The sequence below is a fragment of the Perca flavescens genome, chromosome 17 (genome assembly GCF_004354835.1).
Source record: "Perca flavescens isolate YP-PL-M2 chromosome 17, PFLA_1.0, whole genome shotgun sequence".
NCBI classification, from domain to species: domain Eukaryota; kingdom Metazoa; phylum Chordata; class Actinopteri; order Perciformes; family Percidae; genus Perca; species Perca flavescens.
In genome coordinates this window covers 9,292,424-9,317,423 of record NC_041347.1, presented here as the reverse complement: position 1 = coordinate 9,317,423, position 25,000 = coordinate 9,292,424, and the positions used below count along the sequence as shown (strand labels likewise).

At 43.6% G+C, this 25,000-nt stretch overlaps 1 protein-coding gene across 2 annotated transcripts in view; it reads right to left on the bottom strand.

The window, feature by feature from the left end:
* ttc27 (tetratricopeptide repeat domain 27) overlaps positions 1–25,000 on the bottom strand; it is a 128,121-nt gene that overhangs the window by 91,458 nt on the left and 11,663 nt on the right. For both annotated transcript variants that reach the window (XM_028603661.1, XM_028603662.1), the window contains exons 3-5: positions 22,919–23,042; positions 8,824–8,964; positions 3,619–3,721 (exon numbers count right to left, since the gene is read on the bottom strand). In XM_028603661.1, the coding sequence (XP_028459462.1) occupies positions 3,619–3,721; positions 8,824–8,964; positions 22,919–23,042 (368 nt within the window). The remainder of the gene's footprint in view (positions 1–3,618; positions 3,722–8,823; positions 8,965–22,918; positions 23,043–25,000) is intronic.

The window sequence follows — 25,000 nt, the reverse complement described above, 5'->3', positions numbered from 1 at the left end:
CTTTTGGGCGCACGTACACTTATAGTGAGGATCCTACGCACAGTTTTATAAATGAGACCCCAGAGCTTTACTCCCTGAAAGTGAGGCCATTTTGTCCAGTCCTCACCTCTTTTAAAAGGCTGTTTCAGACTTGTGTTTGCTCTCTTGTACTTTCGGAGCATATTGAGTTTCATAGCGAGTGCGAGCACATGTTTTACTAAAAAGTGGGGACACGCTTGCAAAAAGGACATCTTCGTGAAGTGAGGACATTTCGAAATGTGAGGCTGTCTTTGGAAAGTGACGACATCTTTTGAAACTGAGACATGACATTTTTCTTTTCAAGGTCAGGACCGGGCAGGGGTTGATGCCTAGACTGTTTAAGTGAAGCCAAAACATCTAGGTCACCTGAAACTTAAAAAGTCAGAAGTAGACGTCAAATCCATTTTTTCCCAGAAGATGGATTCTGTCGTTTCAGGAAGTTCTGATCACACTGGTGTTTGTTCAAGAGTTCATTGTTCCGATCAGCTTGGTTTTTATTAGTTATTTGATGCAATAAAAACTGAATCGTCATGATTAACAGCTGGGATTGACTTGTGATGGTCAGGCAGGTGTGTGGGTGGGACTTTGAATACTGCGGCTCATGTCATAGATTGTTTCCAGAAATGCGCTATTATTCATGCACGCACGCACACCAATTTTGGTGAGTTTTTGAATATGTTAAGCCCCTCAAAAAGGCGATTCATTTGCAGAAAATAATTCCTTCAGTTTCAATAGGGCCTTCGCCGCTGTCGGCTAGGGCTGCTCGATTATGGAAAAAATAATCACGATTATTTAACAAGATTACTTATTAACATTTGGATATAATTGATAGTGTCCAGGGTATAATCTGTTAGTGTCCTTTATCTCACAGAAAGAGTCTTTGGATCAGAATACAATTTGTTAGAGCCCTGCAAGCCCGTCGGTGCCTGACGGGGCCCGACAGGCTAAGCCCATTCGGGCCGGGCTCGGGCCGTTTTTTTTTTTTACAGATCTGGCTCGGGTCGGACTCCTCTCCTCATTGTGCCCATCTCAAGGCCGTTTTACAGTTGTGCGGAGGCTCCACGCAGAGCTCCTAGGGCCTATGGCCTCCTATAGCCTATGTAAGTGGCCTGATGTTTATACTTGTGCGCTGGTGTGTGCGTCGAGCAGCATGTGTGTGTGTGTGGGGAGTGTGTGGTAGAGTGAGAAGTGAGAGAGTGCCGGCGACCGGAGCGAGTAGTGACTCTAGAGTCATAGTGACAGAAACAAAGCGTCTCCCCTGTGTTTTCTGACCACGGTGGGGAATCTGTAGCAGGAAAAGTTGGCCCTCTCCTTGATTTCATGTTGTTGATGGAGAAGGTGTGACGTGTGTGTGTTTGCGTGTGTAGCAGAGACAGAGCGCATCAGAGAACGCGCGTCAGAGAGAGAGAGAGCGTCAAAGAGCGCGCGTCAGAGAGAGCTTAAAGTGATTGATGTTGGTCTAGGGTCGGGCCGGGTTTGGGCTGAAAAAATTGCAGGCGTTGTCGGGCTGGGGTCGGGTAGGGCTTGAACACCACGTTAGGGCTGGAGTTTTTGGCCCGTGCAGGGCTCTACAATCTGTTTTACTACTGTTCAGATATCACACATAACGTTCCACAGCTAATGAACAGTTCTACAGACATAACACAATTTGCATCTCACATCACATGTTCACTCACTATGACCACTACTACTGGCATTACTAAACACTGGGCCAAAATATCAACAATAATGTCGCCGTCAGTGGGCTTATTTGCTAGCTAACCTTAGGAAAAATCCAGCACATAGACGGTACCTTAGAGTAATGTTAGGGGAAACAGGTGATTTAACATCCCTGCTCATTTACATACAATTTAACAACTAAACTAAATGCTGAGGGAACATTACTATGTTTTTTCATGTTGGTTTTGAGCAGTATGCCTATGCACCCCAACTAATCCGGAAAAAGTTTTAAACAGTAAGTGAATACAGCGTGTCGGGAGAATACAGACAGTATACTACAGCGAGGGGGGGGCAGAGGGACCGCAGGGTTAGCTAACGTTAGCTGTTCCCAGAGCACTGAGTTGGTTTTGCCTTTTTTTGCTCACCAAACACTGCTGCCATCTTTACTTGCGCTGGGTTTTTAAATTCCAGCGGATGATATGCACACGACTGGCCTCCCTGTCCGGCTTCGGGGCACTGGCTCCCCCGGGTCTTGTATTTTGGTTTGTTTTGTTTTCCTCGAGACCACAGAGGGTGGGTGAGGGTTTTGGTTCCTGTTCGATTGTATTTGTTTGTTGTGTATCTTGTGTGTTCAAAAATATAAAAATAAAAAATGTATCATAAAAAAAAAAGAACTGTGTAGGTAAGGTGGGGGGTCTCCCACAGACCAGATGAAAACAATACCTAACTAAAAACCTCCTGCACAGATACAATCAAACCCGTTAATCAAGCAGCTTGCAATCTAAACATGCAGTAGAGTTCTGAGAAGAACACCGGGATGTTTGAAATTCAGGAGTAATACCATGGACAGACATCTAAGTTGTTCCCCTAAGCACCATCCATGTGAACAGAGTACAGCTGCACTTGTTATAGTCCCAGCCCAAAGTACTCAGGCCTTGAGGTGACACATTAAAAAGAGAAACAGAGTGTGTATCGGTGATGACAAGGGATGAAAGCTTGGTCTCTTATATGCTGCCTGATTATTAATTTGGCCTCGCTGAAGGCCCTGTCACAGAGACAGAGAGGTTATCTTTAGCTGAGACTGGCAGGGAGGAGGTGTGTAATTCATGATCAGAAATCATACTCTTTCCTTCCCCATTCAACATTAATGAAGAGACACCAAGGCTGATGGTGCTCAAAGCGAGCAAGGAGAGAAAGACAGAGATTTGCATGCAACACATCTGTGTCACCTTTTGCACCAGTGATATTAAATTGCAGGAAAATAACTTTATAGTGGTTGTGTGAGCAGTCAAGTAGAAGGAAAGAGAAACTCACTTAAAGCCAGATTTCAGAATTATTGAACCTCTTAAAAGCAAACTTTGGCTTTTGGGCAATTGGAATATAATATTTTACCATTTTATCCAGAGTAGGGTTGGGCCTAGTCTCCCATTGTCAGACCTTTCTCCACAACGCCGCAGAGGAAGGTCTGACTAGTCCACACAGCATTCTGGGATGGAATGGTTTGTGTATTTGTGGCAAACCATCACAGTCCAGGGGTCATGGTGTGCTGCTTGCTAATTTTGCTATTTATCACCTACTTTCCATGAAATTTGAGGACCTGTAAAATAAACCGTTTGACTTTTTTATTATTCTGTTTATTTTGGTATTTTCAATTTCATAGCATAGAGATTTCAGTTTTATAGCCTATTTTGTCCTGTTGCCTTCTGGGAAAGTGTTTGTTCAGTGTTCATACAGTGTGATACACTGAACTGTAACATTATACCAAGATTGCCTGTGGGCAAAATGCTACCCCTGTCCCCAGCAGGAGGGCTGTCCGTCTTTGACACTTGCACTACTGTCTTTTCTGCTGCATCAACTCGCACCTGGGTATGAACCGAACCGGGACTTCTGTGTACCGTTACAACCTAGTACAGGGATGTCCACATTGTAGGGTTCACAGACCTTTGTCAATGCTGCTGTGGGCCAAGTTGAGGAGCTGTGGAGAACGGGCCTCCAGGATTTGCTGGTGCAGGCTGATGTAGCGCAGGGTCCACCAGGGCAGCAGCTAAAATACATGAGAAAAAACACGAAGAAACAGATTAAAACATGTCCGTTGACTTTATACATCTGTGTTTTGTATATCTGGTATCCATTACCTTAAAGTGTAACTCATTTTTTTCAACCTGGATCCTATGTTCCTATGTTTTTGTGTCTAAGTGACTGATGGGAACAACAATCTTTGACATTGGTCCAGTATTAAGAGAGATCGCTGCAGCCTGCAGCGGTGAAAAAAGCTACAATGTAAGTTAATAGGACAATAGTCCAGCTTGTATTAACCTTCACAAAAGTGCTTGTTATACCGCTGACAGACTCAGATTAATAGTGTTTGACAACATTATGGAAAGGATTTCTAAGGAGGTCGACCTTTCTGTTAAAGAGGAAGATCCTTTTTTTAAACATAAAAACATCCGCCAAACTGCGTTGGCTAAACCATCACTTTCATCAGTCATTTTAGCATTGGTAAATACACTTCTTTCAAAGTCGACAGAAACTAAATAAAACTATGAAAAGCCGTTTTTGGGTCGTCTTTCCACTTTTCCATCCATCACAACTCTAGTTTTGGTTGAAATAAACGCATAGTTTACCGTTTTACATGTGGAAATATGTTTGCTCTATTCACGCTAAAAGTATTGTTTTTTTAAATGGAGTCTGGTGGGTTTAGAGCTAGCGACCTCAGAGCTGGTTCTGGTTAAACACAAAATGTCTTAAAGAGGTTTTAAAAAAGGTCTATATCTAAGGGATCCTTTCCATAATGTTGTCAGACACTTAATATATATTTGAGTCTGTCAGTGGCAAAAACACAACTTTTGTGAAGGTAAATACAAGCTGGACTATCGCCCTATTAACTTACATTGTAGCTTGTTTCGGTCTCTCTTAATACTGGACCAATGTCAAAGATTGTTGTTCTCATCAGTCCCTTAGACACAAAAACACAGGAAACTAGGGTCCAGGTTGAAAAAAACAGTAGTCACACGTTAATACTATGTTTGTAGAAATGTAGAATGTTTTCTGGTATACATCCCATTTGTAAAATATCTTAATGGTCCAAAAAACAATTCCATAACATCAGTGTGAAAGCAGCAGTGGGAAATTTATAAAGTTTTATGTAGTTCTTGACATCATTTCCATCAGTTATGATAGAACCCATTGTGCTCCCCAAAGTAATTGCTGAGATTTAGGAATGCAGTGACATTGCTACAACAAAATCTGACAGGTAGAGAAACATGAGCTGTCAGTCTAACAAACAGCTTGGAAGCACCAGACCATCTAAACCACTTTATTTAAAAAAGGTCAAACTGAATGTGAGCACACCTGAAATATCAGTAAGAATTCCTAATTGAACAGGAAATCTTACCTTAGTTGTACATATATCTGTGCAACTAACTATTGGTAGTTGTGTAAACTGAGTGTGGGTGATAATAATACAGAACACCTTTGTTTTCTTTCAGTAGCTAACCTGGAGGTTTGTTTAGGATCGGTCTGATCCTCGGTACTGGTTTGGAGCTCGCTCGCGTGTCACTCAGCACCCAGAGACGAGAAGCAGAGTGCGCAGAGCAAAAGTCTGTTGTCCTGCTGCCCGCAACCTCGACTTCATTACGATCCTCATGTCATAATGTTTTTTTCTGCCACAAAGGCAACCGTTGCCTCGGTTGAACCTGCCATTTGACGCTGCGGTTTGCTGGTCTGGTGTGCGACGGATTATGATCCGGCCGTGGGCTGCGTACTGGATCACAGGGGTCCTCCTGTGTCGGGCGCTGGCAGAGTGGCACAGTACTCTAGCGATCAGGCCATCAGGGTTACAATAATGTGTTTATCAAATGATCCATGTTAACACAGACATTTTCAGCTCCGTTTACTCAGTGCTCAACTGGTGTGTGAGAGACACAGTTTCATAAGTGTTTAGGGGTACGCAGTAGGAAGTAACGGTACACATGTGGACAAAAATCAGAAGTACCGGTACTCCGGTGATTCCGGCCCTGTTATGACTACTACTGTCATTACTAAAGATTGTGCTAGAATAGAAACAATAACGTTGCTGTCAGTGGGCTGGCTTACCTCCGCTAAGGAGCACCTTAGAATAACGTTACGTGAAACTGTGATTTAATGTCACCACTCATTTTACATACAGTTTAGCAACAAAACCTCCTAAAAAGGGAAGAGAGAGTGGATGAAATAATACAATAAAATTCTGAAGCAGTCGCTGCAATAATATAGCAGTGGCGGCGCTGCTATATGTATATAGCAGAAACACAGGCATTGATTTACCGGATTATTTTCATGTACTATATAAACAAGATACATTTAGGATTATTTCTGGTACAGGCCTAGAGTTTAATTTATTGAAAATAACTTTAAATAGTAATGGCATAGCTGAGGATCCAACATTAAACACAAGTAAATGTAATGCATTACATTATATGATGTCATTTATATTAAATAGGTGAATATCATAAAATAAATATCTTATTTTTCATTTCACTGTGATTTTATTACAACATACTTTCAGTTTAGGGAGTACATGCTTAGGTTAATAAATAAACATTAAAAAAAAGGCCCTTTTAGGACAAATTAAAGACCAACATCCAGGCTGCTGCATGCTGTAGCTAGCCTAGGTGCTGACCACGCAGTAAAAACAGCCAACCCCCTTGCTTTTGGGGGCTGACCAGAACACAAACCAGCAGGGAGGGGAAAAAAGTATGTCTTGCAGCCATGTAAGTATATTTCCTCCTACACCAAAACCCCCTTAGCCCTTACACCCTCCTGTTCTCGTGCTCATTCTGGGAGAGTGGAAGTGAACCGTATAAAAAAAATCTTATTTGTGTGTCAGGGAGGATTTCTCCTGCCTCATATCCAATGCAAGATGACCCCAGCCTCTGTGGCATGGTTGCATGGAGGTTTAATTGTCTGTCTCACTTAATCAATATCCTCCAGCGCACACACACACGCTCTAACGGAGCATGTTCACAAATATATTCATCATGTCAGCATACACATGTACACCTGTCTCCTGACCGGCAGAGCTGTGCTTTCTCCTTCCATATTTAGTGTTGTGCAGTGGGCTATGGCCAGAGGGGGCCGGAATATGAATGAACAGAGTTGGGTAGAGGAGGGGAGGGTGAAAAACATCTTCTGGAGGGAGCATTGGTGGGGTTATGCACTTAAAGTTAGACAGCCCCCGCTGCTTGGAGGAGAATGGTGCTGGTAATTCATTCTCCTTTCCCTCATTAGCATGTTAAGAGAGGTTATTGATTTTTTTACTATTCAAATTATATTCAACTTTCGGAATTCGTTCCAACAGCCCTACTGTCGATGGGGTTGAAAGCTCAAAAAAACCTTTAAGAACTTGGTTGTCCCAATTGCATATTGATCGTATTGCGTCCCTGATCGTAGCGGTTTTGAATCCTGAGTTCAACTTGTCAAGTTCAAACTCTCCAGAATGCTAATTCAAATATGAAGTATTTTGTATTGAGAAAGGCCACATGTATAGATTTATTCATTTATTTATGAGGACAACGCACATTTATCAACATTTCTGTAAATTAGCCAATGTTAGCCAGCCAGCTAATTTTAGCTAGTTACCTAGCAAGTACGTCATACTACAATGCCTTCCTAGCAGCAATAAAGACCACACCAGTCCTCAATCTGGACTCACCTGATCAAACACCACTTACCACCCATGAACAAAGCACACAGTTAACCAGAGGCACTATGAGGTCCATTCTCTGCCGTCCAAAGTACAAAAGGACTCAAATTACAGTACAGGCCAAAAGTTTGGACACACCTTCTCATTCACTGTGTTTCCACCCTTTGCTTTTTTTGATAACTCTGCAAACCCTTGGTGTTCTCTCAATGAGCTTCATGAGGTAGTCACCTGAAATGGTTTTACCTTCACAGGTGTGCTTTGTCAGGGTTCATTAGTGGAAGTTTTTCCCTTATAAATAAAAAAGCAAAGGGTGGCTACTTTGAAGAATCTAAAATATAAGACGTATAAGATGTTTTCAGTTATTTCACACTTTTTTGTTAAGTACATAATTCCATATTGTGTTAGTAGTAGTAGTAGTAATAGTGTTCATTCATAGTTTTGATGCCTTCAGTGAGAATCTACAATGTAAATAGTCATGAAAATAAAAAGGAAACTTTTGGCCTGTACTGTACCTACAGAAAACTTTCTAGATACTAGGGGTGGCACGGTTCACAAAACCCACGGTTTGGTTCCTATCAGTTTTCGGTTCTTGTTATTTTTTCTTTTAACCTTCAACACTCCAGAAATATACGTCAGCTTATGATATATAGCTTATTTATCCACAACGTAGGATAGAGTATTATAAAATAGTTCTATCATGTAATCATGCACAAACTTTAATTTGACTTGACTATTCACTTTAACGTTAAACATTGAGTTTTCATTGTTCCTGATCGTTTACATGCTTATCTAAATAAACGATGGCTGTATTCAGACAACCAAGGAGATGTTGCTAATCATTATGTTGTGCAACTAGCTAGCTACTAGTTAGCGCTAGCTACTAAGGTTAGCGTGCAGTTTGGTGAACAGAGCTTCTCTTAATAACATCCATGGCTTCATCTCTCACCCACGTAACAGGCTTTACAGCATACATACCATGGATGTATTAATAGAACACATGGTGAATTACAGCCATGAGCTCTATCCATTAGCACAGCTACAGGACCTCAGGAGAACAGTCATAGGAGTCTGCGCAGTGTAGGGCGACGCGGTCGGGCGCAGTCCTGCGGGTCTGCTAGCATCCATTATGCACGTTCATCATACCTATTTTAATAACTATGGATTTGGCTACTAGTAATTGTTAAAAATATTTAAAACATGACGTTTTATACAAGGACGCTTTAAGTGTTCGGCTGGTAAGTTGATGTACCCCAAAAAAAATTATCCGCTGAAATATAGAAGTTTCTTTCGCCGTGCAAAGTCTCTGGGGAAAGTCTTTCTGGGCCATGGGGTGCAGTTACACCGTTGGCCGCTAAGCCCGTGGTGGCTTTCAGACATGGCGCTGTTCCTGGGGGCTTGGTCTGAGGTCACAAACTAAATCTCCTAAAATAGAATAAGTCATCATTGGGACAGAAAGCCCTTACCTGGAGGCTGTCCATCTTTGAGCAGCACTTGTTGAGAATAACCCTGGCCAGCAGGAGGAGGAAGGGGTTGGCCACCAGGCTGTACACAGACTCCCCATCCAGGAGCAGGCTGGAGTGGATAGCCTCAACCAGGGTCTGGGGCTGCCAATCAAAGATATGCAAATCTGAGTTAAAGCCCAGAAGCATCATTCTAACGACTAACTCATTCAAAATGTTGTCACGCACACACCATTCAAATCACACTTTAGTGAAGCGTTTATGTATTTTAAATCACTGCTTATTAATACACAACTTTGCATACTCAAGTCAATTTCATTTACATAGCCCAATATCACAAATTTGCCTCAGGGGGCTTTACAATCTGTACAGCAGACAACACCATCGGTCCTTTCACCCTCACAGTTTAGCCCAGAAGCAATTAAACATGTTTTTTAATACAGTGACTCATGCACTACAGTTATTCATCTATTCATCCATTTTCAGCTGTTTATCCAGATCGGAGTCATTAAGCAGGGAAGCCAGGATTTCCAGTAGCCTAGGGCAGGCTCTGGTCCCCCATCCTCCAGCTCGTACTGGAGGATCCCAGGGTGTTCCCCGACCACATGGATAATATAACCCCTCCCTGCCCATGTATTATACACCCAAGCACAAAATAAATATATGGAAATAAGATATCATTAGAAATATATTCACAGGATGTATATTGTATAAGTATTGTTGCGAGGCAAATTACTTGATTCTTTGATTTAGGGTTTCTGTAGGTGAAAAATCTAACTATGATTACATTTCAATTAAAGGCAACTCAGACTAAATACAGACTCAAAATCAAGCATTGGTACTGTATCAGTTAGGATAATCTGCTAAATTAAGCCCAAAGCTACAGTGCAGTGTAAGAAATGAAGAATTATTTGATTTAATAGGTTGTAGGGATGGGTTTGGGGGGGAAGGGGGGTTATTTTGTGTGGAGTGTTAAATGTTTTAAATAAATAAAGTGTTATAAGTAAATAGGATCATTTTGGTTTGGAATTATGTTTACAACTGAATTTCAGGTACCGGTAAAATCGTGACTGGTACCCATCCCTACCACAGGGAGTTGCTTGGTCATGACTCACGGTGGGCTCACCTGAGTATGAATATGGGAACCAGTGGAATGGATGTTTGGGGACATTTTAAACTAACGAGAAACATTTGATTCATTAACTAAGTAATGAAAGGTTCCGGTTACTGCTGCATCGCTTCCCGATATCCCAAAGTATGGAGCAGCCCGACGCCCACATCACAGAACAAGCGTGCGTTAATTGCGTGTCCAAAACATTTGTGATGTTAAAAGGAATTATTACATTAATTTAAATTTTTTTTATTTATATATTGTGTGTAAATAAGTAAGATCATAAAATAAATCATATTAATATCTTATTTTTCATTTCACTGTGATTTTAATACAACATACTTTCAGTTTAGGGAGTACATGCTTAGGTTAATAAATAAACATTTAAAAAAAAGGCCCTTTTAGGACAAATTAAAGACCAACATCCAGGCTGCTGCATGCTGTAGCTAGCCTAAGTGCTGACCACACAGTAAAAACAGCCAACCCCCTTGCTTTTGGGGGCTGACCAGAACACAAACCAGCAGGGAGGGGAAAAAAGTATGTCTTGCAGCCATGTAAGTATATTTCCTCCTACACCAAAACCTCCTTAGCCCTTACACCCTCCTGTTCTCGTGCTCATTCTGGGAGAGTGGAAGTGAATTCTTATTTGTGTGCAATATATACGTATAGAGCACAACATTGTTTTAAAGGGTACAAATTTGTTCATAGATCTAGCCTCTTGATTTTGCTGTTGAAGTGCACCAGATTGATGCACTGAACTTTAAAATGTGCTAAATAGAAGAAGCACGTGACCGGCGGCCGCTATGGTTGCAAGAAACTGAGCTCCTACACTCGCCTCCGTATTTCATTAAAGGGGTGATAGAATAGATAGAATGCAAAACCGATTTTACCCTGTCATAGTTGAATAACGACAGTTCGTGGGTAAATAGGACATACATAGAAGCTGAAAGTCCCACTGACACCCCTTTACTATGAAAATCTTTGTTGACGTCAACCTCCCAAAAACCGGAACCTTTGTCAGCCCATGGGTGTATTAAGAGAACAGTCACGCCCCAACATTTACATAGGCTACACAACTGACCTGAGATCAGGTAGTCTTCTGAATCTAGGTCGCGCAGATCTCTGCTATTCCATTACAAAATTCACTTCTGAAACTTTTTTATGCGAGAAATCAACTATGTAAAGCTCAAATATGGGCCGTTTTACGAAAATGGATGGCTAATTGCAAATTCTGTCCGACTGTGTGTCGGAGTTCAGCGCCGGAGCTGCCTGTGTGGTTGCCTCGCCGCCCGGCCTGCCTTCCTTCACAGACCCCGTCCTGCTATGAGGTACTTGGAGCTCCGTCACGGCTGGCAGCCCACAGCACTCCATACCCGCTCAAAGTCCCCGTCTCTTGGGCTAATGGACAACCAAACGCCGCTGCTCTGACAGAGCTCCAGGGCCTGAAACTCTTCCTGCTAGCTAAATGCCCGGTGTATGTGAGTGAGAGCGCGGTCAGCGAGCTTGTTAAACCAGCAATCTCTTAACACAGTTCCAGTTAATCTTTTAATGTGTGTAATTATGTGTTGAGTTATTTAAACAAACAATTGCGGAAATAAACGCTGCTTGTCCGCGAGTCTCATCGATAGAGCCTGCGGCTGGATGTAGCTCTATCAATGAGAGCTAACCAGCCTCCTCTTAGAATTCCTCTGAAATTCACACACATTCATTACCTTGAAATCGGACACCCTTGTTAGCTTTATAAGACATTTAGCTAGATGTTGTATACGTGGCGTGACGAAATTCAAACCGTAAATATACTCGGAATTACGCCGAAAATGAAGCTAACTAGCCGCAATCTGTACACATAGGATTGAAGGGAGAGTCGCAGCTAACGAAACCCTTACAGTTCACAAATATTCATTAACTTGAAATCGGACACAGTTATTAGCTTTATAAGACATTTAGGTATGTTGTATAGCTAAGTGGCGTGACATTGTGCGTAACATGTGGTAAGAGATTGCTGGTGTAACAAGCTCGCTGACCGCGCTCTCACTCTCACACAACAGGCCCTTTAGCTAGCAGGAAGAGGGGAGTTACAGGCCCCTGGAGCTCTGTCAGGGCTGCCAGCCTAACGGAGCTCACAGCAGGCCGGGGTCTGTGGAGGAAGGCTGGCCGGGCGGCGAGGCAACAGCACCGCCGCTGAAGTCCGACACACAGTCTTACCATATTTGCAATTAGCCATCAATTTTTTTGTAAAACGGCCCATATTTGAGCTTTATATAGTTGATTTCTCACATAAAAAAGTCTCAGAAGTGAATTTGGTAAGGAAACATTGCAGTGTCTGGAATATGAGATTCTGTCGCTTCTCTAATGTGTGTGTGTAAGAGTTGTGCAAGAGAGGAGGATTACGACTCCACAAATTCAACTGCAATGAAATTGAGGCTCTTCATTGTGTTGAGGCATCCGAAAGGGCGTCAAGGGTCGAACGCCTTGACCTCAACCCTGATTCAGTGTCAGTGGAACATGCACTGGGTATTCAGTGGCTAATTGAAAGTGATCGTTTCAGTTTTAATATAACCTTGAAAGACAAGCCAGACACACGCCGAGGCATTCTATCGGTCATAGCTTCATTGTATGATCCTCTGGGCTTTGTGGCTCCCTTTGTTCTGAGTGGAAAGTGCATTCTCCAGGAATTATGTTGTCGGAGCATTGGATGGTGATGGCTTAGTGCGAAGAGTGAAAATAAGAGTTGGAGAACAGAAATTAGGAAAGTCTCCATCTAAACATTCTGTTATCGAGAGGCCCATCCAAAAGTTAGTGTTGCTTCTTGAAAGTGAATAGTCAGAAAGACTCATACACAGAGACACACGCATAATTCATCAGATTAGCATAACTCTATGCTTATTTGCACAATGGTCCAATAATGTGGTAGTAACAAGTCTATGTAACTTTTAGAATCATGTATGATTTATTTTGGTATTATAATTATCATGACATGATTGGTGGGAGTGTAAAAGACCACTTCTGAGTTTAATATGTGCTGTGGAGTTAATGAATAAGATGGGAAAAATATTTGTATATGATTGACCGGAAATTCTGTGTACCCGCAATGTTGAAATGTGTCCTTTTAGTGGCACCGTAGTTTTTGGCACGATGGGAGATGAGCTTTGAAAGGTAGCTGGTGGGTGTGAATGGCTCACAGCTTTTTGTGTCTACAGAATTTTTATCTGAGATTGTTTCTTTTATGAACTTTGAAAACTTGACGCCCGTTTCATGACGGAAGAAAGGACGATCATATATTGTTTGCATTCCTTGAGGAGTGCAGCGAGTTTTCACGGTGCTAAGGTGATGATGAATTAAAGAATGCTGAACGTCATGCTGGACTGGCAAACTAAATAAAAGACGCCTTATGCATCAGTCAAGACTCTCGTTTTTGGACCCAAGGGCTGTAACACACAGTCTTACCATATTTGCAATTAGCCATCAATTTTTTTGTAAAACGGCCCATATTTGAGCTTTATATAGTTGATTTCTCACATAAAAGTCTCAGAAGTGAATTTGGTAAGGAAACATTGCAGTGTCTGGAATATGAGATTCTGTCGCTTCTCTAATGTGTGTGTATTGGGGTGCTTATTGCTCCAACTAGACTGGTCTGTTTTTCACACAGCTTAGTCAAGAAATTGTTTGTAGGTGTTTATAATATTGTGTAGTTTTGAGCTGGAGTTTTGCGCAAACTGCGTTTGATGTGGTCACACATCTTACAAATAGTGGAGGGGGTCTGCAGTCTCAGAGGGTTAGGGGATTTATTTTACTTTTCATGTTTTTGTCACACCTTGCTCAGAGCTAACAGTTCAACCTTTGCTACAGATTTGTCAGTGAATTTCGGTTGGGTACTCGAGACATATGCATTTCAATTTTGAAGATGGCTGAGCTTTCAATCCTTTCAGTTAACATCAGGGGGCTAAACGGGCCGATCAAACAAGCTAAATTCCTTGATTATTTAAGAAGGAAAAACAGACGTGCCACTTATACAAGAGTCACACTTACGTAAAAGAGATGTAAATCATCTACAAAATAAATACTTGGTTGATACTTCAACTAGTGACGACACCAAAACCAAGGGCTCCATCGTGCTGCTGTCATTGCCATAAACAAAAGCAGTAAAGATCTATCAGGCAGGATATCTTATATATGTACTACGATAAGGAGTAGGAAAATAGCCTTTGTTTCAGTATATGCACCGGCTACATATGATGAAAGTTTTTTCCCGCGCCTAACCAATGAATTGCTTTCTCTCAACGAATACTCACTAATGATAGGGGGAGACATGAATGCAGTACTAGATTTAAACCAGGATAGATCAGGGGTCAATCACACAAAAGCCCCAAAACACATAGACATGTTTAGAGTGGTTGTGGAATCCCACCATTTTACTAGTAGGATGCACAACCCTACTAGCAAGGATTACACCTTCTTTTCCACACGTCACCTCGCCCACTCCCGTATTGATTATATTTTGTCCTCCAGTGTACTTAAGGCAATGTTCCACACGACAGCAATAGAACCAGCAATCCTGTCTGGTCACAATGTGCTGATAACCACATTCCGTTGTGATATGTTAGGAGAAAAATCTAGAAGGTGGCAATTCAATAATTCCCTTCTCCAAAACACCAATCTAGCAGAGTTCATATCAATCAATACTGGCTCAGTTTCGGACCCGGCACCTGGCAAGCCACTCAAGGATTTATTAGAGATTTCACATCTTCCTTTGCAGCAAATGTGAAGAAAAAGAGAGGGGCAAGGATTGAGGAGTTGGAAGAACGTTGTAAATCATTAGAACAATCTCTTAAGACTTGTTTTTCTAAATCTACACATAGCCTACTCTTCTAGTCACAAGTCGAGCAGTGCAAGATGACATGCTAAAAAGGAGAGCTGAGTTCATAATGCACAGAGTGAGGCAAAATTACTATTTTAACGGCTGTAAAACAAGCAAATTGCTGGCTCTGAAATTAAAACAAAGCAAATCCAGAGCTGCCATCAACAGCATCCATCAGTATTAGAGATGGTCCGATACCACTTTTTTGCTTCCCCGATACAGATTCCGATACCTGAACCTGCGTATCGGCCGATACCGAGTACCGATCCGATACCAGAGTGTCATATATTTCATTATGTTTTAACAGCTGTATACCACTATCCCTGTATGGATGTGATATGATTTCTATCTTTGTTGTCGGTCTGGCTCAAGTTAAACTCTTTGTGAAACATGAACAAACACAGACAATGAATACCCCAGAACTTTCTATATATATATATATATATATATTATAATATTATAACAAGAAAAAGAACATAAATAAAATACTTTAACGTAGATTTTCTTACGTAGGCTTTATTTACTCCAGTTTTTCCCGATACCAGCGTTTTAGGCAGTATCGGAGCCGATACTGGTATTGGTATCGGAACATCTCTATTCAGTATCTCAACAAATCCTAAGGATATCAGCACCACTTTTCAATCCTTTAACTCAAAGTTCTATGAATCCTCCTGCAACCTAGATCCAACACCGTGCCAGCAGTTCCTAAGAGTTAAACCTGTCTCTTCTTGACCCAGAGGAGGCAGAAGAACTGGGTCAACCTATTACGTTAGAGCAGGGGTCTCAAACTCGCGGCCCGCAGGCCAATTGCGGCCCGCGGGACGATAGTTTGTGGCCCCCGCCTTAATATGAAAGTTTAATGTTAGTGCGGCCCGCGAGCAATATTACGAATCCCACTATGGCCACACCAAGACCCGCTCTTCAATAGCATTCACACACTACTATTGGCCAGGCGTCCATGCTTACATGTACAGGTCCTATCCCCTGACCAATCCCCTAACCCTAACCTTAACCACTCGAGGTGAATTGCCTAACCGCAACCAATCGAGCTGCTTCGTAGGGCGGGTCTTGGCGTGGCCATAGTGGGATTCGTAATTTTGCGGCCCTTGAGTGTGATATGTATGGTACTTTACAGTGTTGTGTGCGGGGCTGAACGAACCTACCAATCACGGTGGGGTATATGGCTCTCGGGGGCGGGACATTGACCGGGCTTGATGCAAGCAGAGAAACATTCCTCAGTGAGTGAAAGTTACAGCAGCATTGCCATGGAGTAGTTTCTTCCGTGCCTGGCAGGCTGCCTCGTTTCTATTGGGCACATGCGGACATTCGTCCCAGCGCGCTGCGTTCACAACACTTCACTTTTTTTAAGTTGCTGCCCAGCGGGACATTTGTATATATGTACATAAATGTATATAAACAGGGGTTAAATTGGGCCGGGGCTCTCTCAGAACATGGCAACAACCCTCCCAGAACGCTCAGTTCAATACAAACAATTGGCTCCTGTTGGGACCAAGCAGTTGGTTAAACCTGATTTTAACCAAAAAGACCTCAGATTGAACTGACCGGAGGGACAAAAGGCACAGGTGGGCAAGACAAAGGAATCTTGGCCTGCATGTGAATTCCAAAGCCTGTTTCACCAAACTCCTACAGGTCGCCACTCCGAAACAGGTCGCAAAATGGGGAATCTGCCTTCAACACGAGGAGAACAAGGCAGACTGGTGGTGAGACAAAGAACTGCAACACAATGGCTTCACACCTGTGACAAAGGAGCATTTTTCCCATTGGCCGTCGGGCCTTTGAATGCACCACCCTGCCACTAGGAGGCGGGGAAAGAATAAAAGCTTTCGGCGATCATCTTTCAATGTTCTTCGCGGCGATTCATTTGCTAAAAGAAGACGCAACTGTTCGAACTAGCTAGCCAGCCCCACCTCGCCGTTTGAGATTGAGCTAGGACATTTAATATCTTTCTGATATAAAAACGGGGTCCGAGGGAATATTCCATCCATCCATCTTCCGGTGTCGGGTCGCGGGGGGAGCAGCTCCAGCAGGGGACCCCAAACTTCCCTTTCCCGAGCAACATTAACCAGCTCCGACTGGGGGATCCCGAGGCGTTCCTAGGCCAGGTTGGAGATATAATCCCTCCACCTAGTCCTGGGTCTTCCCGAGGCCTCCTCCCAGCTGGACGTGCCTGGAACACCTCCCTAGGGGGCGCCCCCAGGGCATCCTTACCAGATGCCCGAACCACCTCAACTGGCTCCTTTCGACGCGAAGGAGCAGCGGCTCTACTCCGAGCTCCTCACGGATGACTGAGCTTGTCACCCTATCTCTAAGGGAGACGCCAGCCACCCTCCTGAGGAAACCCATTTTGGCCGCTTGTACCCTGGATCTCGTTCTTTCGGTCATGACCCAGCCTTCATGACCATAGGTGAGGGTAGGAACGAAAACTGTCCGGTAGATCGAGAGCTTTGCCTTCTGGCTCAGCTCTCTTTTCGTCCTGGCGGTGCGATAGATTGAATGCAATACCGCACCCGTTGCGCCGATTCTCCGACCAATCTCCCGCTCCATTGTCCCCTCACTCGAGAACAAAACCCCAAGGTACTTGAACTCCTTCACTTGGGGTAAGGACTCATTCCCTACCTGGAGAAGGCATTCCATCGGTTTCCTGCTGAGAACCATGGCCTCAGATTTAGAGGTGCTGATCCTCATCCCAACCGCTTCACACTCGGTTGCGAACCGATCCAGTGAGTGCTGAAGGTCGCAGGCCGATGGTGCCATCAGGACCACATCATCTGCAAAGAGCAGCGATGAGATCCCCAGCCCACCAAACTGCAACCCCTCCCCACCCCGACTACGCCTCGATAGCCTGTCCATAAATATTACAAACAGGATTGGTGACAAAGCGCAGCCCTGGCGGAGGCCAACCCTCACCTGAAACAAGTCCGACTTACTACCGAGAACCCGGACAGAGCTCTCACTTTGGTCATACAGAGATTGGATGGCCCCAAATAGAGGCCCCCTCACCCCATACTCCCGCAGCACCTCCCACAGTATCTCCCGGGGGACCCGGTCATACGCCTTCTCCAAATCCACAAAACACATGTAGACCGGTTGGGCATACTCCCAGGCTCCCTCCAGGATCCTTGCGAGAGTGAAGAGCTGGTCCGTTGTTCCACGACCAGGACGGAATCCACATTGTTCCTCCTCAACCCGAGGTTCAACTATCGGCCGAACCCTCCTTTCCAGCACCTTGGAGTAGACTTTACCAGGGAGGCTGAGAAGTGTGATAACCCTATAATTTGCACACACCCTCTGGTCCCCCTTTTTAAAAAGGGGAACCACCACCCCAGTCTGCCACTCCTTTGGCACCGTCCCAGACTTCCACGCAATGTTGAAGAGGCGTGTCAACCAGGACAGCCCCTCCACACCCAGAGCCTTGAGCATTTCTGGACGGATCTCATCAATCCCCGGGGCTTTGCCACTGTGTAGTTGTTTGACTACATCAGTGACTTCCGCCTGGGAAATCGACGACAATCCCCCGTTATCCTCCAGCTCTGCCTCTAACATAGAGGGCGTATTAGTCGGATTCAGGAGTTCCTCACTCAACCACTCTGGTTTAGATCAGGGAGGCCGTTCCTCCCAATCACGCCTCTCCAGGTGTCTCCATCATTGCCCACGTGTGCGTTGAAGTCCCCCAGCAGAACAATGGAGTCCCCCACTGGAGCCCCATACAGGACTCCAGTCAAGGTCTCCAAGAAGGCCGAATACTCCGAACTCCTGTTTGGTGCATATGCACAAACAGTCAGAGTTTTCCCCCCCACAACCCGCAGGCGTAGGGAGGTGACCCTCTCGTCCACCGGGGTAAACTCCAACAAAGCGGCGCTCAGCCGGGGGCTTGTGAGTATCCCCACACCCGCCCGGCGGCTCACACCCTGGGCAACTCCGGAGAAGAAAAGAGTCCAACCCCTATCCAGGAGTATGGTTCCAGAACCAAGACTGTGCGTAGAGGTAAGCCCCACCAGATCTAACCGTAGCGCCCACCTCCCGCACCAGTTCCGGCTCCTTCCCCACAGAGAGGTGACGTTCCACGTCCCCAGAGCCAGCGTCTGCCGCCCGGGTCTGGTCCGTCAAGGCCCCTGACCTTCACTGCCACCCATGTGGCATTGCACCCGACCCCAACGGTTCCTCCCACAGGAATATTGACCCAGTATTTCCTCACATCTGCAGCTGGTTTAATCAGCCCGGATTCAAGGAAAAAGGACAACGTTCCCGTTTTCTTGCTTGTCGACTTGGATCGCGTGTCGTCCACTGCCCTGGACGGTACCGGTCGTTAACCTCTCGCGAGAGATTAACTACAAACAACACACACAGTAAGAGGCTTACACACTTCTGGGCTGACGTTAGAATTGGTGTGTATAGTTTGTTTATTAATGAACAAAGGTTTGCTACCAATTGTTTGTCATTAATGTGATCTGATTTTAATCATGTACTGGTCCATATGTGATTATTAATCGGTTTCTGTGAATGTATCATTAGGGCCCGAGCGCCGAAGGCCCTATTGAAACTGAAGGAATTATTATGGTTTCTTTCTATTATTTTCCCGTCAAATTAATTGGCTTTTTGAGGGGCTTAATATATTCAAAAACTCACCAAATTTGGCGGTCGCATCAAGTCTGGTGAAAATTTACGTATTTTAAGGGTTTCAGGAATAGGCGCACAAAAATGGCTCGCTAGCGCCCCCTAGACAGTTAAGAAAATTGAGCCCCTGCAGTGCGTTTAACGTAGACTCACGAAACTTGGTACACATATGTAACATGTCAAGATGTACAAAACACTTCACTAGAGCCATACCCTAAACCCAACAGGAAGTCCGCCATTTTGAATTAAATGTTCGAAATTAGTGTGATTTTGGCCATTTCCACGTCGTACTTTAACAAACTCCTCCTAGAGATTTCATCCGATGAACTTCAAACTCGGTCTGTGCCATCTTAAGATGTTAAAGATGAAAAGATGTTAAAAGAAAAACTTTTCGTCATAGGACGTGGCCGTGGCGGGGCGGCCATTTTGTGCCGCCAAAACAGGAAGTGGGTGTAACTCGAGTGTACGTTGTCCGATTACCTCGAAACTTTTCAGGATTCATAAGAGTCCGACCCTGAGGACAAATAAAGGCCGATATTTACTTAAAGTCATAGCGCCCCCTAGTGGCAACAGGAAGTAGGCCTAAAAGTCAAGGTGCTATACTTTAACGAACTCCTCCTAGAGATTTCATCCAATGGACTTCAAACTTGGTCTGTACCATCCCAACACCTTAACGATGAAAAGTTATTAAAAGTGGTGGCCATTTTGAGTGTTTAGCAATGAACAAAGAAGTTGTTGTAACTTGAGTGTACTTTGTCGTATCTGCCCGAAATTTCTCACAATTGACAAGGGTCCAGGCCTGAGGACACCTACAGGCTAAAATTGACTTTTGGTCATAGCGCCCCCCGCTGGCAACAGGAGATCTGCCTTATATGACAAACATCATCCGATTTGCATGAAACTCAGAATGTGTGGTCTACGTGTGATACTGAGCCGCCCCCTATAATATGACCACGCCCACTTACTCAGGCCACGCCCCCTTTCATAACATTTGAACCGTTTAAGGTAAACCCTTGTGTGAGGTATCATTGAACTCAGCAGAGACTTCCTTCTTCATTGGTGATGGTTTGGCCCGCCCCCTATGTTCAAGCCACGCCCCTTTTTATTACTAATGGCCCGATTGATGTAAACACTTGTGTGAGGTATCATTGAACTCAGCAGAGACTTCCTTCTTCATTGGTGATGGTTTGGCCCGCCCCCTATGTTTAAGCCACGCCCCCTTTCACAGCTAATGAACCGTATGACAGAGTCTTGTGTGAGGTATCGTTTAACTCGGCGGGGAGTTCCCTTTTCATCGGTGACGGTTTGTGGCGTCTAAGTGCCGCGCAAATGCACGGTCGCAAGGAGCGGCGTCCGCCGGTAAGTTAGTTACTGTCTGCGAGAAAATCGCTGAAAATCAGCTGTTAGCCACTGGAGTGGTTATATAAAAGCCTCAGAGTCTACCCTAACTGCACGTTTGGTCCAGACCTGAGTGGCTGAGGGGGGCTGGTCATTACTGATAACTAGGATCAGTGGGTCTCTTTTTTTTACCCCGTCTTCTTTTACTAACTACACACACCGACACAAACTAGCCACGTAGCTCCCGAGCTAAAGCTGCTAGCTTAACCACGTGGAGTCGGCATAGCGTTTGTATAGAGCTAACACATGGCCTAGCATACAAGCCACGGGCTAAGTGTGCGCGTTGCCTAGCAACTCCTTAGGCCTCTTCAACTCCTTGTGCAGCTCACAGGAATAGCCATTTTGGGGACACACACACACACACACACACACACACACACACACACACACACACACACACACACACACACACACACACACACACACACACACACACACACACACACACACACACACACACACACACACACACACACACACACAGGTTGTGATATTGTAAAAGGTATATACACGTTTATTATTGATTGGCTACTGATAATTGTGACAGTAATAAATTCTATTATACTTAAATAGCAGTTGGTTGTGATTATTTGTGTACTTATTGTAATAATTGCTGGATGAACACAGGTCCGTGCTCGAATTCACCCCTTCCTTTGTTTCCTTTGAAAGGATTACCACAGAAATGACTGTTCCACAGTTTGATTTATTGGTCCCGGACTTGCAGGGTGGTGCCCCATTTTGATTATTTGTTGATTTGATAAAGTTATTAATAACCATATTCATAACTTTATTAATATTGATAAAACATCTTTGATAATTTGCCAATGATCAAATCTGTACCCTACGAGTACCCAACACTCCACAAATATATAAATAACAGAGATGGGGACTCAAGTTTGACACTGACTCGAGTCGCACACACACAGGGCCTCAGACTCAACTGCGGGGACTCGTGAACAATCTTTATTTTTAGGAAACATCTGTTGAGCTGAATGTTATTCCCCTCCCTATGTAACGTCTAACCCGCCTGCGTAACACATATCTGCTGGGCGTAGCCACACATGAGAGGGGACAACAAACATGTCGACGCACCAGCAGCTGCTGTGTCATTCATCAGAAGCTTTGGTTTTAAAAACTTCAGACAACAAGTAGTCTTGTACCAAGTGATACAATGGAACTAGTGTAAGGTTAAGGTTTAAATGTAAAGTGGATAATTAGCCACTGCCATGAGGAATATGACAAAAATTACTGCGTCGAGCTACGAAGCAAGACACTGTCAACACAGTCCGCCAATCAGGAGGCAGGACAGCCGAGCCAGTGTAGCTAGTTTCATTGATAAAAGTGAAAGCTGCTCCACAGTTACGTGTTCAATGTAGCCTAGCAAGCCCAACAACAGGGCCCAAACAGAAGAAGCTTTGAATGCCAAATAAGTGGCATCAATTTAAAGGACTCTGGCTCAACCACATGAAAATGGACCCTGATAGGTTAGCAAACACGTTTAGCTCAGCTAACGTTAGCTTGCTTCTTGCTTTAGCTACGACCTACGGAGGTAAACTCTGCCTGTCGTCCACTAGATGTTGTGAGAAGATGAAGGAGCGTTTGTTTGTTTGCATCAATCATTTACATCCCGCTGACTGCCAATATGTTAATTATTAATGTTGGCTGCAAACCAGTTACAAGTTTATTGTTGATCATATAACAGTTTCATTTAGTTAACGCTGTACTGGGTCTGAGAGTCTGGGGGATGTGTTGACTGACCGTAGTTCATAGGCTGGCATTAGTCTACAGTTTACAGTACCTGGTTATGTGTCAGAAAAAAAAGTAGGCATGCATAGGTCCCGTTTGTGCATGTGTGTGTAATGTGTTATACCAACAGAGTGTAAAAATGTTAAGCATTATTAAAGTAGGTCTTCTTTTAATTATAATTTCATTTTGACAGTACATGTGGCGCATGCTCAACCAGGTGAGCTACCTGGGCGCCCCAATGACTTCATTTTAATTTTGACAGAAACTTAAAGACAGAGGGACTTCATATAAAAGGAAACAGGATGATACATGACAGAAAGGCAGGATAGAGTGATGAGATGTTATCAGACCTGAGAGGAGAGCAGGGCCTGGGGCAGCAGGTCACAGATATGGATGGAGATGGGAGGACCAGTCCAGTTACTCTGGGCAAACATGTGGAGGCAAGAGACAGCCAGGGCCATCACTGCCAGCTCCCTGCAGACGGAGACACAAGACACACACTGAACTTAGTGGACAGAAACACTGGAGGGAGGGAGAGAGGGGGAGGGAGGGAGGGGGGAGGAGAGAGAGAGAGAGAGAGAGAGAGAGAGAGAGAGAGAGAGAGAGAGAGAGAGAGAGAATATCTAAAGATGCTTTAAGGTTTTAAGAAAAAACATTCCATGGTATTAACAGATGCTCATACAAGTTTATAGAAAGGCACAGTGACAACAGTGTTTTGCTAGCTGCCGCCTCACTCTCCAGGCAATTAGAGGGTTTTAAAAACAGCCAGCCACCAGAGACCTGCTTTGCTGCCTTTCTATTAGGCTGAGAAAGTGATGGAAGGTGATAGAAGAGACGAGAAGGATCCATTGGGAGAAGGAGCAATATGTGCTGCATTCAACATGAACTCACAGACACTTCTCCCCTGAGAGCCAGAAGAGACGTGTTAAGCTGTCCTTATTAAAAATGAATAATTCACAAGAAAAAGAATAGAGGCGGTGAAAGGAGAACAAACAAGCACTCTTGAGAAGAGCTTGTGCAACGCTCAACTACTTTCACTGCCAAGCCCACCTTATCAGGCCAACGTGGAGACCCCATTATTAACCATTTTATTGTTATCATTAACAGAACTTTATTGAAGTCACATTTAGTTATTCCTTTTTGCAGTCAAAAAGCATGTCCAAGTGATTTTAAAATTTTAAGTTAATATTTATTTTAGAGTCAATGGACCAAGATAGGGCAGATGTTTGGCTTTAAAGAAAAACATGCAGACTCTGCTGCTGGGTTTGGTTTTGGAGTGAGCAGTGAAAGTGACAGAGGAATACGTGGTGGATATTGTAAATTGTGCTAGCTGCGGTCTGTGAGTCATCCATCCATGTGTGCGTTCATAAACATGTGAGTAGACTAGTATAAATATGTATAGATATGTATTTGGGTGTGTTAAGTTTATATGTTCTAAGATGTTCAGTTTCATTAGCATAAAAGTCCGCTAGATGCATGCTAACACTCACAACAGTATTATTGTGCTCACATGTATAACCCACGTCATACTGTGTATGATTATTATTGGACCTCAGATTACAGCAGCAAGGAGGCTGTTTGATTTAACATGGAGCTGATGTGATTTGGTTAGAATGAAGTTATACTATTAGCATGTCCTAGCTTTACTATTCCCTGGTCCCTTTTACAAAATATATATTTATTTAAAAAGGTAGTCAATGCTTCTTTTATAGAATTGGCTTATTTTAATTTATAATTAAAATAATCAGATTGAATCGTATCTCATCGAATCGTTCCATATTAAAATGTATCATCCCTGAACCATATGGTAGCCCATGTATCTAGATAGGTATGGGATCGTCCTATAAGGGAGAGATGCACACTCCTATCCTTTACTCTCCAAGCCCTGAACAGGTATGCCTGCGTATGTGTTAGACTGATAGCTAACGGCCCTGACCCACCAAGGCCACCCCAGTTTCTGCAGTACTCGGCAGCCTTCGGCTGCCTTTTTTCTGCCAATTAAACAAGTTGAATTCTAGGGCTGTCCCAAACGATTATTTTTTAAAACGACTAATCTAACGATACATTTTTTTAATTATTAATTTTGGGAATTAATTTTCCCATTGCTCACTTATTAATTTACACAAAACTAATTTCAATAAGGTTCAAATCTCTATTTATTAAAATAGTTTAACACTGCACTGTTCAAGTAAAATGAATTTGTAGTGCAACCTGAAGCCAGATGTAGACTATCAATCAAACCACAAAATAAAGTCACTTTCAGGAGGAATACAACAACAGAGCAAGTGCAAAAAGAGTAGCCTGCATTTGCTTTTTTTAACAGTAGTAGGTAAAATAATGAATAAGCGCTTGTTTAATATCCAAGTCCTTCGCCCTTTAATCTTACAGTTTAAAAAAAAAAGTGTCTAATATAACAGTCTGTAATTGATTGG